The 15,290-nt window shown below is 39.4% G+C and overlaps 1 protein-coding gene across 1 annotated transcript in view; it reads right to left on the bottom strand.

Annotated features, from left to right (window-relative positions):
* The window catches only part of SORCS3 (sortilin related VPS10 domain containing receptor 3), a 609,733-nt gene that overhangs the window by 58,962 nt on the left and 535,481 nt on the right, over nt 1-15,290 (bottom strand). Inside the window, exons 15-16 of the mRNA XM_002756582.7 lie at nt 6,340-6,457; nt 5,202-5,335 (exon numbers count right to left, since the gene is read on the bottom strand). Coding sequence (XP_002756628.3) covers nt 5,202-5,335; nt 6,340-6,457 — 252 coding nt within the window. The remainder of the gene's footprint in view (nt 1-5,201; nt 5,336-6,339; nt 6,458-15,290) is intronic.

Raw genomic sequence — 15,290 nt, 5'->3', positions numbered from 1 at the left:
AGCTCCATGATGGAGTTGCTGCAAAGTGGCTCTCTAGAGTATGCTTGAGGCTGGGGGATTTATGAGGCTCTACAGTTGAAACATCAATCTTTATGCACAATTCATACTTATTACTGATGCCAACTGTGGAGAAAGTTGTGGAAGTGAATGTTTTGCTACAAATAAATGCTTCTGAGAACCTAGATAACTTCCTCTTTTCTTGCAGAAGAAGGACAGAGGTAGAAAATACCTTCCCTTTGTGAATCTGGGTTGCTCCCCTCAATTCTTCCATCAATATGAGGACATTTAATCCATCCTCCAATGCCTTTCCTATCCCTTCAAAATAGATTAAACTAGGTGATACTCTCTCTCTCTCTGCTGTCTCTGAGACTTAAACTTTTCCTGTACCAATCAAATGAACCTGCTCCAATTTGGCCTAGGAAAACCCCTAAATGGATTGTGCATGATAATCACTGGTACTAACTGCACTGGGCATCTCCGATGCCTTGGCTAATAATGATACTTCCTGCTGGAGAAGACCACTGAGAAGGGGACAAGGCTATATGTCATATGCTGATTTCCAGCATTAGCATTAAAGACCAGCAAACAGACAAATTGTAGTTGATGGAAAAACTGTGTATTTCAAACAATCGCTATGCTTATTGAGGTTGACTTAAAAACAAGCAATTTCAAATATTCAGTCTCATTGTCCCCCCAGAAATTGCTGTAAATAATTCAGAAATTTCAGTAATCAAAAATGACTTCTTCCCTACTCGGTAGTGAAAAAACTTTATAGGCCATATGATTTTCATTGGTGTTCTGAGATTATGACCATGAACCCAGCATGAAACCTTGTCTACTTCTCTACTCTACTCAACTCAATTCAAGTGATTCTCTTCTTTTTTAATATGATGTGTGATTGGCTATAGAAATGCAAATATACACTACCTTATATATCAAAAACAATTCTATAAAATCTTCTTGGAGACCATACATCTATTAGTATTCTAGTACCAGTGGTCAAAACTACTTCATCCGAAATTGTTTTAGTGTTATGGAAACATTCTATGTTATATTTTCAACAACAGCAGTAAACCCAAGTCATTTGGGGATGAGTTTTAATTTTAGAGTAACTAAACTTGGAAACTCTATTTTTTCTGAAGCAAAGTGAACCTAAAATAATAAAGACTTGTTTGATTTCTTGAGGAATGGCAGGGTGTAGAGGAGAGAACATGGAATTTATCTAGAGCTGCACTTAAACCCAAGCTTATGCTCTCCCAGGGATGTAATCTTGATCAAGTAACCTATATCCAAGATGTTTCTTCTCATTAAAGTGGTGATAATAAAGATTCTGACACTGCAGGGTCATGGATCTACATGGTACCTGTACCAATGCAAGTGTGAGAACCACAGAAGGCCTTGTAAAGGCTCCTCCTCACCTCCCCTACCATGCTTATAGATGGATTCTGATAGCACTCCCTAAGAAGTGTTCAGAAATACCTTGAGCAATGCCATCACTATTGAGGTAAATGGATAACACACCAAGATACTACTCTGAAAACAGTGCTTATTTGGATGTGTAAGCTTTCATCTACTTGCAAAAAATACCATAGGGTCCGTTTAACCTTAGGGTATAAGAATAATAGCAGCAGCAGCAGCAGCGGCATAACTAGCATATGTTGTATTTCTATGTTGTACATCAGGAGGATAAATGCCTTATCTATATTAATGATGTATATTAGTATATTAATTCATTTATTCTTAAGACCCAAATGAGGTAGATGTTATATATCTTTATTTTGCAGCTGTAGAGATGAAGTCACAAACATTAAGAAAACTTCCCAAGGTCAAAAACTGTGACTATCAGTGCTAGAATTTTTGCCCAGACTAGTAAATGTTAATGGAATAGTTCTTGTTTCTTCTCACTTGTGAGGCTACCCAACAGTGGGTGAGGATCTATTATGGCCCAGAGAGACACAGGAGAATATGTATCATGACAAATTCAGACAGTGTGCCTCAATGGAGTTAGTCTGCAGAAGGACACAAGGAAGCCTGAAATCAATATTCTGAATATTCAGGTTGACATCAACATGTCACAAGCCATAATTTTGAGTGGCCTACTGCACTCATTGCTATGACTATTTTTGCTTAATTGTGATTAATAATTGAAAATATTTTTCACAATGTGAAAATATACTTTGTTCCCAAGGGCTCAAAATGGTCACAGAAGGGACCCTGCTAGTCAAATTTAAATTCCATCTCATTTGAATGAATTTCACTGAAGCCATACTTTCCCAGGTATGAGTGCAAGGATAAAGAACAGGTGGAGAGCAGTCATGGTCACTCCCCTGGCTTCCAGTTATATTTCTAGTAGAAAGTGGGAAACAAAGGATAGTTTCTAGTACAAATCAAGCTGAAAAATCAGGTGGATTAAATGAGGCTGGAAGAAGTGAGGCTGCCACTCAGGGGCAGCTGCTCTGTGCCCACTTGGACTTACTTTGACTATTTGAGGCCAGAGAAGCCCAAATGCAACTGGATCATTGCCCTGCCCCTCCCAAGTTTATAGGCCAATGTCCAAGCCCTTAGTTTTGTCTTTTAACAAAGACAAAGCTGGGATGGGCTACCAAAATAATCAAACTGAACTTTAGCTTTCTATTGTGAGGCAGAGGAAGAATTCATCCAGCTTGGATCAGAGTGCTATGTACCCATTCCCAGAATTGGAGAGGTTTTTGACCCTCCTAAAAGGAACAATGTTCAGAAACATGCTACAATTATTTATTGAATGTTTACTATAGGCTAGGCACTGCAGATTCGAAAACAAGGAAAGTCTAAAACTCCTGCAAATCACAGCACTTACATTCTACTGGAAAAAGACAGGTGATAGTAGAACGATAAAAAACATGTTCATTTTGTATGGCAACTAATACTAAGGAGACAATAAAACAGGAATGTGCTAGACTGTGCCAGGGTATAGGTGAGATTCGGGGGTCTCAGAAGGCATTTCTGAGAAGCTGATTTTTTTTTTTTGCCGAGACATAAGGCCATAGTAAGATCTGGAAGAAATTCTTCCATTTTCTGCTCCCTCTGCTAGGAATGAGCCAGGATTAATGAAGGTGCAGGAGATGGTAATGTGGTTGCGATACAGTGAATGAGGTAAGAACAGTTAGGAATTTAGACATAAAGGTAGGACAGAGCCAAATCACCTACAATGGAGGCAGCTAAGGAAAGAAGACTGGATTCTATTAGGAGTTTAGACATAAAGGTAGGACAGGGCCAAATCACCTACAATGGAGGAAGCTAAGGAAAGAAGACTGGATTCTATTAGGAGTTTAGACATAAAAGTAGGACAGGGCCAAATCACCTACAATGGAGGAAGCTAAGGAAAGAAGACTGGATTCTATTAGGAGTTTAGACATAAAGGTAGGACAGGGCCAAATCACCTACAATGGAGGAAGCTAAGGAAAGAAGACTGGATTCTATTAGGAGTTTAGACATAAAGGTAGGACAGGGCCAAATCACCTACAATGGAGGAAGCTAAGGAAAGAAGACTGGATTCTATTAGGAGTTTAGACATAAAGGTAGGACAGGGCCAAATCACCTACAATGGAGGAAGCTAAGGAAAGAAGACTGGATTCTGTTAGGAGTTTAGACATAAAGGTAGGACAGGGCCAAATCACCTACAATGGAGGAAGCTAAGGAAAGAAGACTGGATTCTATTAGGAGTTTAGACATAAAGGTAGGACAGGGCCAAATCACCTACAATGGAGGAAGCTAAGGAAAGAAGACTGGATTCTGTTAGGAGTTTAGACATAAAGGTAGGACAGGGCCAAATCACCTACAATGGAGGAAGCTAAGGAAAGAAGACTGGATTCTATTAGGAGTTTAGACATAAAGGTAGGACAGGGCCAAATCACCTACAATGGAGGAAGCTAAGGAAAGAAGACTGGATTCTATTTTAAGGGGAGGGGAAGATATTGGAGTACTTTAAGTATAGTAGTGATAAGATATGGTTCGACTTTTTTTTTTCTTTTTGAGACAGTCTCACTCTGTCACCCAGGCTGGAGTGCAGTGGCGTAATCTCGGCTCACTGCAACCTCTGGCTCCCGAGTTCAAGCAATTCCCCTGCCTCAGCCTCCAGAGTAGCTGTGATTACTGGTGCCCACCACCACACCTGGCTAATTTTTGTATTTTTAGTAGAGACAGGGTTTCACCATGTTGGCCGGGCTGGTCTCAAACTGCTGACCTCAGGTAATCCACCCACCTCAGTCTCCCAAAGTGCGAAAATTACAAGCATGAGCCAGGTTTGAGATTTTAAAATACCATCTCAGTTGCTGTGAGGAGAATGAATTTTAAGTGACAAGGGTAGATGGGGAGAGAGTTAGATTCCTGGAGTGATACAGACAGCTGTGAGATGGAAAGAAGTGCTTTGAGATAGAATGTGTTTTGGGGGTAGAAACCGCAAGGACTCACAGATGGCCTGGATCTGACAGTGAAAGAAAAGGAGAAACCAAGCCCTTCTGGAATCTTAATTTCAGCAACTGTGTGGATAGCTGTGTGTTTTATTGAAGTCGGAAAAACTGGGCAAGGGCCCTCTTCCAATGAGGGGGATTCAAGAAAAGCTTTGCTTTGGCTGCCTTAAGTTTGATATCCCTGCTAGTGAATCAAGAGGAGATGAATCCTCAGTAGACAATCAGACACAAATGTGTCCAACCAAGAGAAGGGGGAGGCCAGGGCTAGAGGTAAATATTTAGACATTTGGGAGTATTTGTCTATAGGTGAGATTTGAATTTCATTAAGTGAGATCTAAAGTTGTTCTCTGATGCTGTTATCAGGGGGAGAAAAAGGAAAGGGCTCACATGCAAGGGCACAATGAGAGTGCACATGGCTGGAAGTAACAGCATGGCAGTAGCTCTCTAACCTCTGTCAGTTCCCAGCTTAACTTCCCCAGTACTTTCCAGTACAACTGCCCACAGCAGATGAGAAGTCCCCTGGAGAGGCTGCTCTGATAGAGCAGTGACCCTCTCTGTGAAAATGTCTCAGCCTGTCCTCCTTCCAGGAGTACAGACTTCCTCATCTGGCCCAGTAACTGTGATGGTTGGGCCCAAAGGCCAGCAGACACACCTCCTATCTCAGGGTCATGCCTTCCTCTCTTAATCTTCACCCCACCCCACAGACAGGTGAACACCTGGTTGGAATTGGTAATGATATGCCAAATGACTCACCACTCAAAGTCCCAGTTGGCGCAGACACAGGGTTCTGAGACTACTGATCCTGAGTGGTCTCGGCCCAGGGCACACTGAGCTCCTGGCTTACGTTTCTTGAATATTTTCCTTTCTCCCATGACACAAGGCTCTCCCTTAGAGAGAAATTCCATAGTGAGAGAGACAGAAAAACAAAAAGGTGACGAAATAAACTGGTTGTCAACAAGAAGCATTAGCCTGTTCATTCTCATTTGGTTACTTTATGTAGCAGTCTCATTCTCAGTAATGATCCAGGAGTTTCAAGAATAAAAGTGCTAATCTTTTACTACCACATAAAAGGAACATTATGTGAGGCTGGCCCACTTCTACCCTCCCCCTACCCAAGTCAGTGATGTCTACATCATCCTGTTTCTGTTCCACCTCCACAGAGAATGTAACGATCCAGGCATCCTTACATACCACCAGCCATTTGCCCAAATGGCTTCAGTAGCAATTCTACTGGAAAGGAGCCCATCTGAGGCACATTTTTCACATCATCCTCAGAGGAAACTTGAAGTTGACCCAAAATATTCTCTCTCTATGAAAAATGATCATGCCCAAATCCTAATTCCTAATCAAGGACAAATAAAGGAGAAGTTGATACGAATTACAAGGACCCTGTGGTTCTGAAGAATGCAGAAGCCTGCCTATTCTGCACAGCAGTAAATATCTACCATTGATAGACCTACTCACCTTGACACCCTTTCTCAGTGGCCCTGTTTCCAATGCTCTGGGGCCCTTATATCAGGCTAGTCTGAGAAATGCTCTCGCCCTGCAGATTGTCAGATAAAATGAACAACTCTTGGAGGCCTCCTAGCTGTAAAAAGCTCATTTCTCCATGGATAGAGCTAAAACCCCAAGTTATCATCACCATCGCATCTCCCTCAGGCAGCTCAGTGACCTCAATGAGGAGACAGGATCCCAGGGTGTGAGATGGTTCCTAAATATCATCCAGCCCTGCTGGACCTGAGTGTGTTTCACCCTTTTCTCCAAATCCAAACCTACATCCTCAGAGGGCCCACTACCTTCCTCCCACAAATAGGAAGGCTGAGAAAAACTCAACCGGGATTGTAGCAGCTCCTCTTCCTAGAAGCCAGCACTCCACCTCCTTGGGGTATACCTGATTGAGCAGGTGCCAAGTCTGATAGTCCTCCTTGGTGCAACGCCGGCTGAAGATAGATTTGTAGTCCACTTTCACCAATTGCCATTCGGAGCGGAGGCTGAAGTGGCCAAAAACTCTAAGAATTTAGGGGAGGAGTGGGAGAGACAAGTGGAGAAGGTCCCATAGTCAGTCACTAATGCCCAGAAACCGGGAAAGAGACAGAGATTCACTACAGCCTGAACTTTAGTTGTTCTTCCAAAGTGAGCTCCGTGAGAGCCACTGAGAAGAAAGCCCACTATCCATACAACTCAACCACTCAACCAACTGGCATGCCATTCACAGTGGGTTTTAAATCAACCATTTTTTAAATTGAAAAAGTGGCATATGTACATTACAGGAAGAATTTAAAATATAGAAAGCACAGAAAATAAAAAAAAAAATGGGACCTGTAGTCCCAAACTCACCACCCATATAAAACCATTGTTCAAATTTAGGTACACAGCCTTCTCATTTCTCCTTAATGCAAGCACTGGCATTTTATCTACCCATGTCCACTAACATGGTCTTAGTTTCCTCATCTGTAAAGTGGATTGTACAAATGTATGTTGGGGTAGAAGGAGTGAATTTCCTTATTAAAAGTACAACTTTGCCAACTGCAGAGTCCCAGCTGAATTTAAGTGTGTTAGTTGAAATTGCCACTGTTTAACACACATGAATACCTACCCTCCTCCTCCTTCCCTAAAAAAAAAAATCCCAGCAGACTCATAAAAGGAACTCATATTTGTGTATAGTAAAGAAGCACACCATCCGTGTGACTTAGATAATCAATACTGACCTTTTCAAAGCCCAGCAGTTGACTGCCCTATAAATATGGATGATCAATCCTTTCTAGAAAAATAGAAAAAAAAAAAAAGACTGATCATCCATACTCTACTAGGGTGGCATGCCTTGCAATTACAGTGCAAGGCATCTATCATAGTGATGTAAAGGGGAGACCAATCATGCTGTGAACTTAAAACAACTGAAATCTTTCAAGGAATTGGAATGGCTTCCATTTCAGCAAGACTTAATCACACTACCAGCCCCGGATTCTCCTCTGCCCAAGTTCAGATACTGTTATGGTGACACCTACAAGATTAACTCTCTTCCTGGGTCATTTTCTTAAGCTTTCTAAAAGATAAGGATGCTTTTGGGAAAGGTAGAGACTGACAAAACTTGTGAAATGAGGAAGAATATAGAGTTGTTTTTGTAGATCATTCAATTTACATCTCAGGATCAATTTTGAATGTGCTTCAGATAAAAGTTAAATAAAACCTTTTAGAGGCTTATCTAAAAGAAAATTAAGCAGACTTTGAAAGAGAGACAGGATCTCTCCTTTAGAAAAATTACGTGGGTTTTATATGGATCTAAGCTCAGCATGGGATAGAAGAAGCTCTGAGCCTGGAATATCCAACATATGTGGCTGACACTGGAGCAAAGCAGACTTAACTCTCTCTCCCTGGGTTCTCTCTGTTCTCTTGTATTCTTGCTAAATCCAGTGGTTTCCAAATCCAATTAATCGATGCCAGGTCACCCACTGAGGTATTTCCATCTCTTAGCTCTGCATTCATTTTACACAGAGGTCACCAGTCAGCCCATTTGGAATCTTTAACAAAACAGCTCTGTCTTATCAAACATTTTTGCTTGTTTGAAGAGAGGACAGTCAAACTGATAAGCTCATCAAGGGGAGAGGAGTAGAACAGAAAAAAACAGTGGGAAGAGACCTTGACAGATATCTTCCTTTTTCTCTACCCAGCATTCAAAACACTCCCACATTCAGATGCCACTTCCAGCAGTAAGTCTTCCCTGATTGAAATACTCCTAGTGCAGGATGTTAATGATGCTAAACAAAATATTTCTGCTAACTCCAAACAGTTCAATTTTACTTCCTGGATCACAAAAGACGTCATGTCAGATTAACCACATTCCTTTCTATGAAAAGATTACTAGGCAGACAGAAGAGGAAAATGTGAAGCACATAATCTACTTGGATACCAGCATGGCATTTGAACAGGGTCTGTCATAGGAATCTTGACAAAAAGACTGAGCCAGGTACTTGGTAAAATCATGTGGCTGAACGGTACCTAATTAAGACATTAAAATAAACCAGGAAGGAGGTGTGAGTAATCTGCTGAAAGATACTGTTACCTGTTCTTTATTGTTCATCATTCTTATTGATGACTTGAAGACATGAAAATAGTGGTCATCATTGGAAATCGAATTTTTTGATGACACAAAGCTGGAGGAAGTACTCAATATGCTCAATGACAGAAGCAAGACCCAATAAGTTTGTGACAGACTAAAGCGATAGGCTCAACTTAATAAGGTGTGATGTAAACCGGTGAAATGTTAGCTAGATCCTCTCCCTGGTAGTTACATAAGTATTGGATAAAATAAATGGGGCTTGGTACTTTTCAGGTTTAATAATAATAATAAATAATGGCAGCCTAAGAGTTTCCATGCACAATGTGATCAATTTAAGTGAACACTTCAGGGAGACATAAAATATTTAGGATGATCTTAAAATGCAGTAACAGAATTATATATATTATCTAGAACAAAAGAGGGAATAATCTGGTCTTTTCCACATTAAGCAGATCACCAGGAAAATTGTGGTTGCTTTCGGCTGTTACAATTCAAGAAGGATACAGACTGAGAGTCTAAGTCTATAGTACACGTTTGGGCTTTGGTAGAGGTGGTGAAGTTTGAATATGCTTAAATTATAAACAAACAAAAATGTGCTTACTGGCACATATGTATTTATCTATGAATAAAAATCACATATATTTTATCAGATTATTCAAAGGGGCTCATAGTCCCTAAAGTTTAAGGACCACTGAAGAAGAGAGTGACTAATATGGTGCACTGCATCAAATGGTGACCTCCAATAAGGTCCACTTCCTATTCCCAGGAACTGTGAATGTGACCTTCTGTAGGAAAAGCTTCTCTTTATTTGTCAAGGGTCTTGAGTTGAGATCATCTTGGATTATCAGGGTGGGCTCTAAATCCAATGACAGGTATCCTTATAAAAGACACAAAGATGAGGAGCATGCAGTGAGGAGAAGGCCATGTGAAGACAGATGTCTAAAGTGGAGTTATGCAGCCCAAGCCAAAGAACAACTAGAACTACAGGTAGATGGAAGAAGCAGAGAATGAATTCTCCCCTAGAGCCCAGAGGGAGTAGAGGCTTGCTGACCTTTTCATTGTAGACTCTAAACTCCAGAACTACAAGAGAATAAATGTCTGTTCTTTTAAGCCACTAAACTTTTCACAACAGCCACAGGAAACTAATACAGGTGGCAATATGATCCAAGACCACTTTCATCTACCCAAAAAGTATTGTAAGAACTAGGGCTGGTTAACCCGAACATGACTTAGGAAAGTGCAGTGAGGAAGGAGCAGCAGGTGGATATTCTAGGGAGCTCTCTTTCATGTAAAAAATAACCAAAAATAAAAGTGTGAAAGTTTATAAAATGTGAGAGAACTTTCTAACATACAAAGGTGCCAACAGGAGCAAGACATGCTCAAAAGTTAATAAGCATAGAACTTCAAGCTCAGGCTTGACTATTTCCCAGGACAAATATAAAGCAGCATGCAAGCATTCTCCAGGTGCACATCCTAACTAACCCCAAGCCTCTAAGGATGTCCATGTTGTTGGTCTTTTCAGCTGCTTGAGATATCCATTACTGATCTCAGAGTGCTCATTTCAGGACAGAACACAAGAACAGGTGCTCAGTTAGGACTTACAGTCTTGTTCAGATTCTGTTTTGCAATCTTTGCAGGTACATTACTTTCATGTACATTTATTTGGCTTCTTTCCCAGATTTATTTTGTTTCCCAGGTCTTTCCCCAAACTGTAAACTGCTACACTAATATGTTCACTTAGGAGTGTGCTAGTCTGCTCTCTTGCGAGGTCACTTTCGTGTATCAGATGCAAAACTTTAATCACTTAAACACTGGTAGGATTATGAGCTTTGCTCATTTTCTCAATGGGCCCCCAAATAAGATCAGTGAGATAAAACCCCTAGCAACTTTCAGACATTAATGTAGTCCCTATCAATCTGCCCATTGTCAGCTCTGGAAAGAGCAAAGTTTATTGTGTGTGGGCCCTTTTCTTTGGGGCATAAATAACTCAGACATATGGTCTCTTTTGCATAGATCCAGTTTCCCTAATTCTGTTCAATATCACATTAATTCATTGCTCTTCTGATTAGAGGTTATGGAAGCTGAGGAATGACAGAAACACAGAAAAATAAGCAGGAGATGAAATTAAGAACAAATTCACATTCAAGTATTTTTCTTCTCTTTTCATGAGTACCCAAGAAACATGTAAAATTTACAACAAGATCTGTGAAAGTGAAAAACCAACAGATAAATTGAAGTAAACCATGTCCATCACTTTGGAGTGATAAATGCTGAGAAGGTCCTCTTGATCTTGAATTAGGAAAAGGAAAGCCCAGACTGCTTCTAATTAATAATTAAAATTCTGAAAATCATCAAGTTCCAGATAAAAGTTTCTCATCTCCTGGAAATGCTCCTCTTAAGTTAAGAAGAGCCCATTACTGGCAAAATAGGTACAGCACACTCCTCATAGGCATAGTACTTTTATGAGGGTAACAAAGTGGTTCATGCATCAATAGAAGATTAAAGCCCAAGAAATTGCTAGAATGGAAGAACCAAAGGCATGGAGCACCTTTAAGAGAATACTGTAATTCTCAAATCAGGTGCTACTTATTTCACAAAGTCCTCTGTGATTCCTCTGGCAACAGTGAGTTCTTTCTTCAGAAGCTTAAGTGGTTCTGTTATCTACAGACCAGAGGTTCTCTCACCTGTAGGGTTTGTTAAACATAGAATGTCTCGCTCCCAGAGTTTCTTAATAGTACATTTGAGGAACCTAAATATTTGAATTTCTAATAAGTCCCAGGTAATGCTGAAGCTGCTAGCCCCAGGACTGTACTTTGAGAACTTCTCTGGACCACTGATCCAAAATTTCATAATTTTCTTGTATCTTTGGTGAAATTTTTGTCAACCAATTAGAAAGCTTCTTAAAGCTGGGGATACTTGTAGCACTTCTCTGTATCCTACAGAACCTATCAACAGTAGTCACTTGACAAAGAATGGCTAACTGATTACCGAGTGCCAACAGAAAAAAACAAGGCAATTCCAGAGGGTGGAATTTTATTCTCAGGTCTTTGTCAAAGGGAAACTAATTATTAACATGGACAAACCCACTGCTATTAAATCCCACTTCCTTGTGCTTACCAAGATAAACTATTTTGACATATTTTTTTCAGAAATGCATTTCTAGCCCCCTTTTTAAAGTATATTTTCACCAACATAATCAAGCCCCCATCATGTGAGATAATGTGGGTGAAAATCTTGAAAATCATGATAGACAACAAATGTTCATTACCATCATCATCATTTTGACTGTTGGAATCCTCATAGACTCACCCAAGGACTTGCTCATCAAGGACTTTCAATAGTCTTGGCTCGAAGTCCCTTTTTCAAGGTGCATACTAACTTCATATGCAGGGACTTTCTTTTTTTATTTGACATCTTCCTAGTGAACCTTGGAGAAAGTGAATACCTCCTGTATAAATATAGATGACCACCTGGAAACAGGTAGCCTCCCTTACATTTCCAGAGGAAGTCGTTCACAACTACAAGAACAAAATAAATGAATTCTCTAAGCTATTTCTCACTATATAGATTTTCAGAAAAAAAAATCAATTAAAATTTATAACTCCTATTTTTCTTTCCTTTTATCTTGCCACCTGGATCTTTCATGAGAGTTTTTGACAACCACTCAAGATTCACCTTCTTCTTGGACTATACAAACTTAAGAGGCTATCTCTGTCTTTTTCTAAAACTCTTCTGATGCTAAATGCTTATACTGCTAACATGACTATGGTTACAGATGGTCTTCCTGTGCCCTTGAATTGTTGTTAACATATGGGTGGTCTGGGCATGGTCGCAAGAGTACTAGGCAGGGAAATAGAAGACTTGGCTTTTCTAGACATGGTCTGCCATTAAATTGGGTAGGTGACCTTGAGTAAATCACTTCATCTCTCAAGGATTCAACTTCCTAATAAAAGGTTATTTGAAATCAGTGCCATGCACTCAAAGAATTAGTTGTAGAAACAGACTATGTGGAATGTGGCCCTTTCAAGACCATTTCCAAGAGTTTATTTTCTTTCAATCCCCATGTCTACCTCCAGGTATACAAGCTATCCATCTCCTGGTAACCCTATTCACAAAAGATTTATCTATTACAGTCATTCATCTTTGTCCACATTGGTACTTCTTTCATATAACAGATGCTTAATAAATAGTTCTGAGTTGATTAATGATAGAATTAATCTAACAAAACCATTTACTTCTTCCAAAATTGAGGTAATAAATAGCTTCATCTGCCCTATTTCTGGGTCAAAGAATGTGGCTGAGTTGTGTATCATTTGGAATGTAGGATAGAAACAATGTCAGGCAAGAAATTGCAGCAAATGCTCTGTCCCTTGTCACCCTGGACTGTGCAAGGATTTCCACAAACAAATATGATTTGCCAGGACCTTAAATAACCCACCTTCTTTAATCCACCATTCAGACCTGAGTAAGCCTTTCAGGAAGGGGAGTAATTAATTTGAGGGAGGGAGGCAGTTCACAAAAATAAAAGACTTCATTAGAATTCTATACACAGAGAAGGTTAGCTACTCATTAATTAAATGATTTCAAAGGGGATCTCTGTATATAATTGCTATAATTTAGGGGGAAAATGCCACACTAAATGTAATTAGAGGACTAGGCTCTGTAAAGATGTTTTCCTCTTTATAAGAGAGCAGCCCTGGGTTACCTAGCTCTCCCCTGCATAGTCATTTGATTCTTTTGTAGTCTCCCAATTATGCCAACTTTTATGCATAGTTATGAAAGCTGAGAGAATAAGAAGAGAACAGTTGACCACAATCCTTCAAGAAAGAATCAGAATTTGTTTCTAAGAAGCCACTACAAAATGTTGAAAAGTAAGAACAAACAGTGCTTTGGGAGTTAGATTAGCAGACTTCACTGCAGTCTGACTATTGAGTGCATCTTGGATCAAACTCAACTAAGATAATACTGTGTTACCATTGACTCACAACTGGGACATCTGTCTTTCCTGTCCTCAGAGACTCCAGTGCCTGCAACTTGAGTTCTTCTAACCACCAAGTGTCCCGTTTTTATCTGCCTGAATAACATCTTCAGAAACAGAGCAGGGCAAAGTCAACTCTGCCAGACCCTTTCTGAGTTTCTTCTTTCTGTTACTGCCTTGCCTGGATTGTCAGTCTTCGGGCTAGAAGCCTCTGCATCAAGAGACCCATTCCTCAACCTGCTTTTTCTCTATTTGAGATGGCTTTCCCCACACCTTGTCTTGTCCAATTCCTACTCATTCTGTAAGTCTCGGGTCAAAATATAGGCAGTAGGTTTTGGATAGGGGATAAATGGGACAGGGGAAAAGCTTTTCAAATCTAAATAGTACAGAGAGATCATTCTTATTTCTTCTTCAAGAAACAAAATGAATCTTAAAGAACTCATGGTTTTGTTTCCAAATATATGAGGTTTCTTCCTTTTTCTTTTCAAAGGCATACAAATTTATAAATGTGAATATGGGTATGGAAGTTCATACAGAATATGAAAATCTCTGAGGTTGTTTATCCTTTGTTTTCATCATCATCATTTTATTTAAAATATCTTATTTAGTTGCAAATATTTAGAGGGAATGTGGTTTCAGTGATAATCAGCTCTTTGAGAGTAATCTAGACTTTGTATTTGGCTCAGTGTACAGTAAATATTTTAAAATATATTAAATGTTTAGCAACAGGGATGCACAGCAAGAAGTGAGTGGCCAGAGAGTGAGCATTACTGCCTGAACTCTGCTTCCTGTCAGGTCAGCACAGGATTCTCATAGGAGTGCGAACCCTACTGTGAACTGTACATGTAAAGGATCTAATTACAACCTAGATTTTGAGAATCTCACTAATGCCTGATGATCTGAAGTGAAACAGTTTCTTCCTGAAATCAACACCCCTCACCTGCGTCCTCATCCATGGAAAACTGTCTTCCATAAAACCAGTCCCTGGTGCCAAAAAGGTTGGGGACTGCAGCTTTAAGTCAAGCTTCTTAATAATGTTACTCAATATACAAAATCGTACTAACCTTTGGACTACTTGATCTATTGGTTTCTAAGTGAGATTTATCAAAATATTTTTCTATGATTGCAAACCTTTCATTTCTCCTTGCATGTTTTACAGTGTTTACATTATATAACCACAAAACTGTATAGGTTTTAAGATTATTCTATTTTCTTGGTAAATTATTCCTTTTAGTTTTAATTCAAATACTATTTTTCTATTATATCCTCCCTGATTTTTCCTCCTTGCTTCTTTTCCTTCATCAGAAGAAAATAAAATCACTCTCCTCTGAATTTCTGTAGCATTTTATCTGTATTTTGGGTATGACCCACAGCACTTCCAAAATTTATCAAAAATCATAATATATGCATATAGTCTTATTCTCTCTGCTCGATTTTAACTTCTTAGAACTTTGAAACTCATATAAGTTGTTCCTTATGCATCACAGGTGCCTGTCATATATTTACTGTCTGAGAGGCTGCAGAATAAAGTGTGTAAGCACAAAGGTATTCATATCAGATGGCCCAGATGAAAGCCCCAATCCTGGACCTACAGAGGGTTCCTTACACATTTTAAACTTACCTTCCTCATGTACAAAATGAAGATAATAGCAGTATCGAACATGGTTTTGAGGTTAAAGTGTGTTATGTTTTATGGTGATTGGTATAAATTAACAAATTAATAATTTCAAACAATTATTAGTATACTTAATATATTATGATTATTTACTTTGTCTTTACTGGATGTCTAAGAATTGTGTGGGCAGTG

Source organism: Callithrix jacchus, chromosome 12 (genome assembly GCF_049354715.1).
Source record: "Callithrix jacchus isolate 240 chromosome 12, calJac240_pri, whole genome shotgun sequence".
Taxonomy (NCBI): domain Eukaryota; kingdom Metazoa; phylum Chordata; class Mammalia; order Primates; family Cebidae; genus Callithrix; species Callithrix jacchus.
The sequence above is the reverse complement of the archived record's forward strand: the minus strand, read 5'-3'. Positions and strand labels throughout refer to the sequence as shown.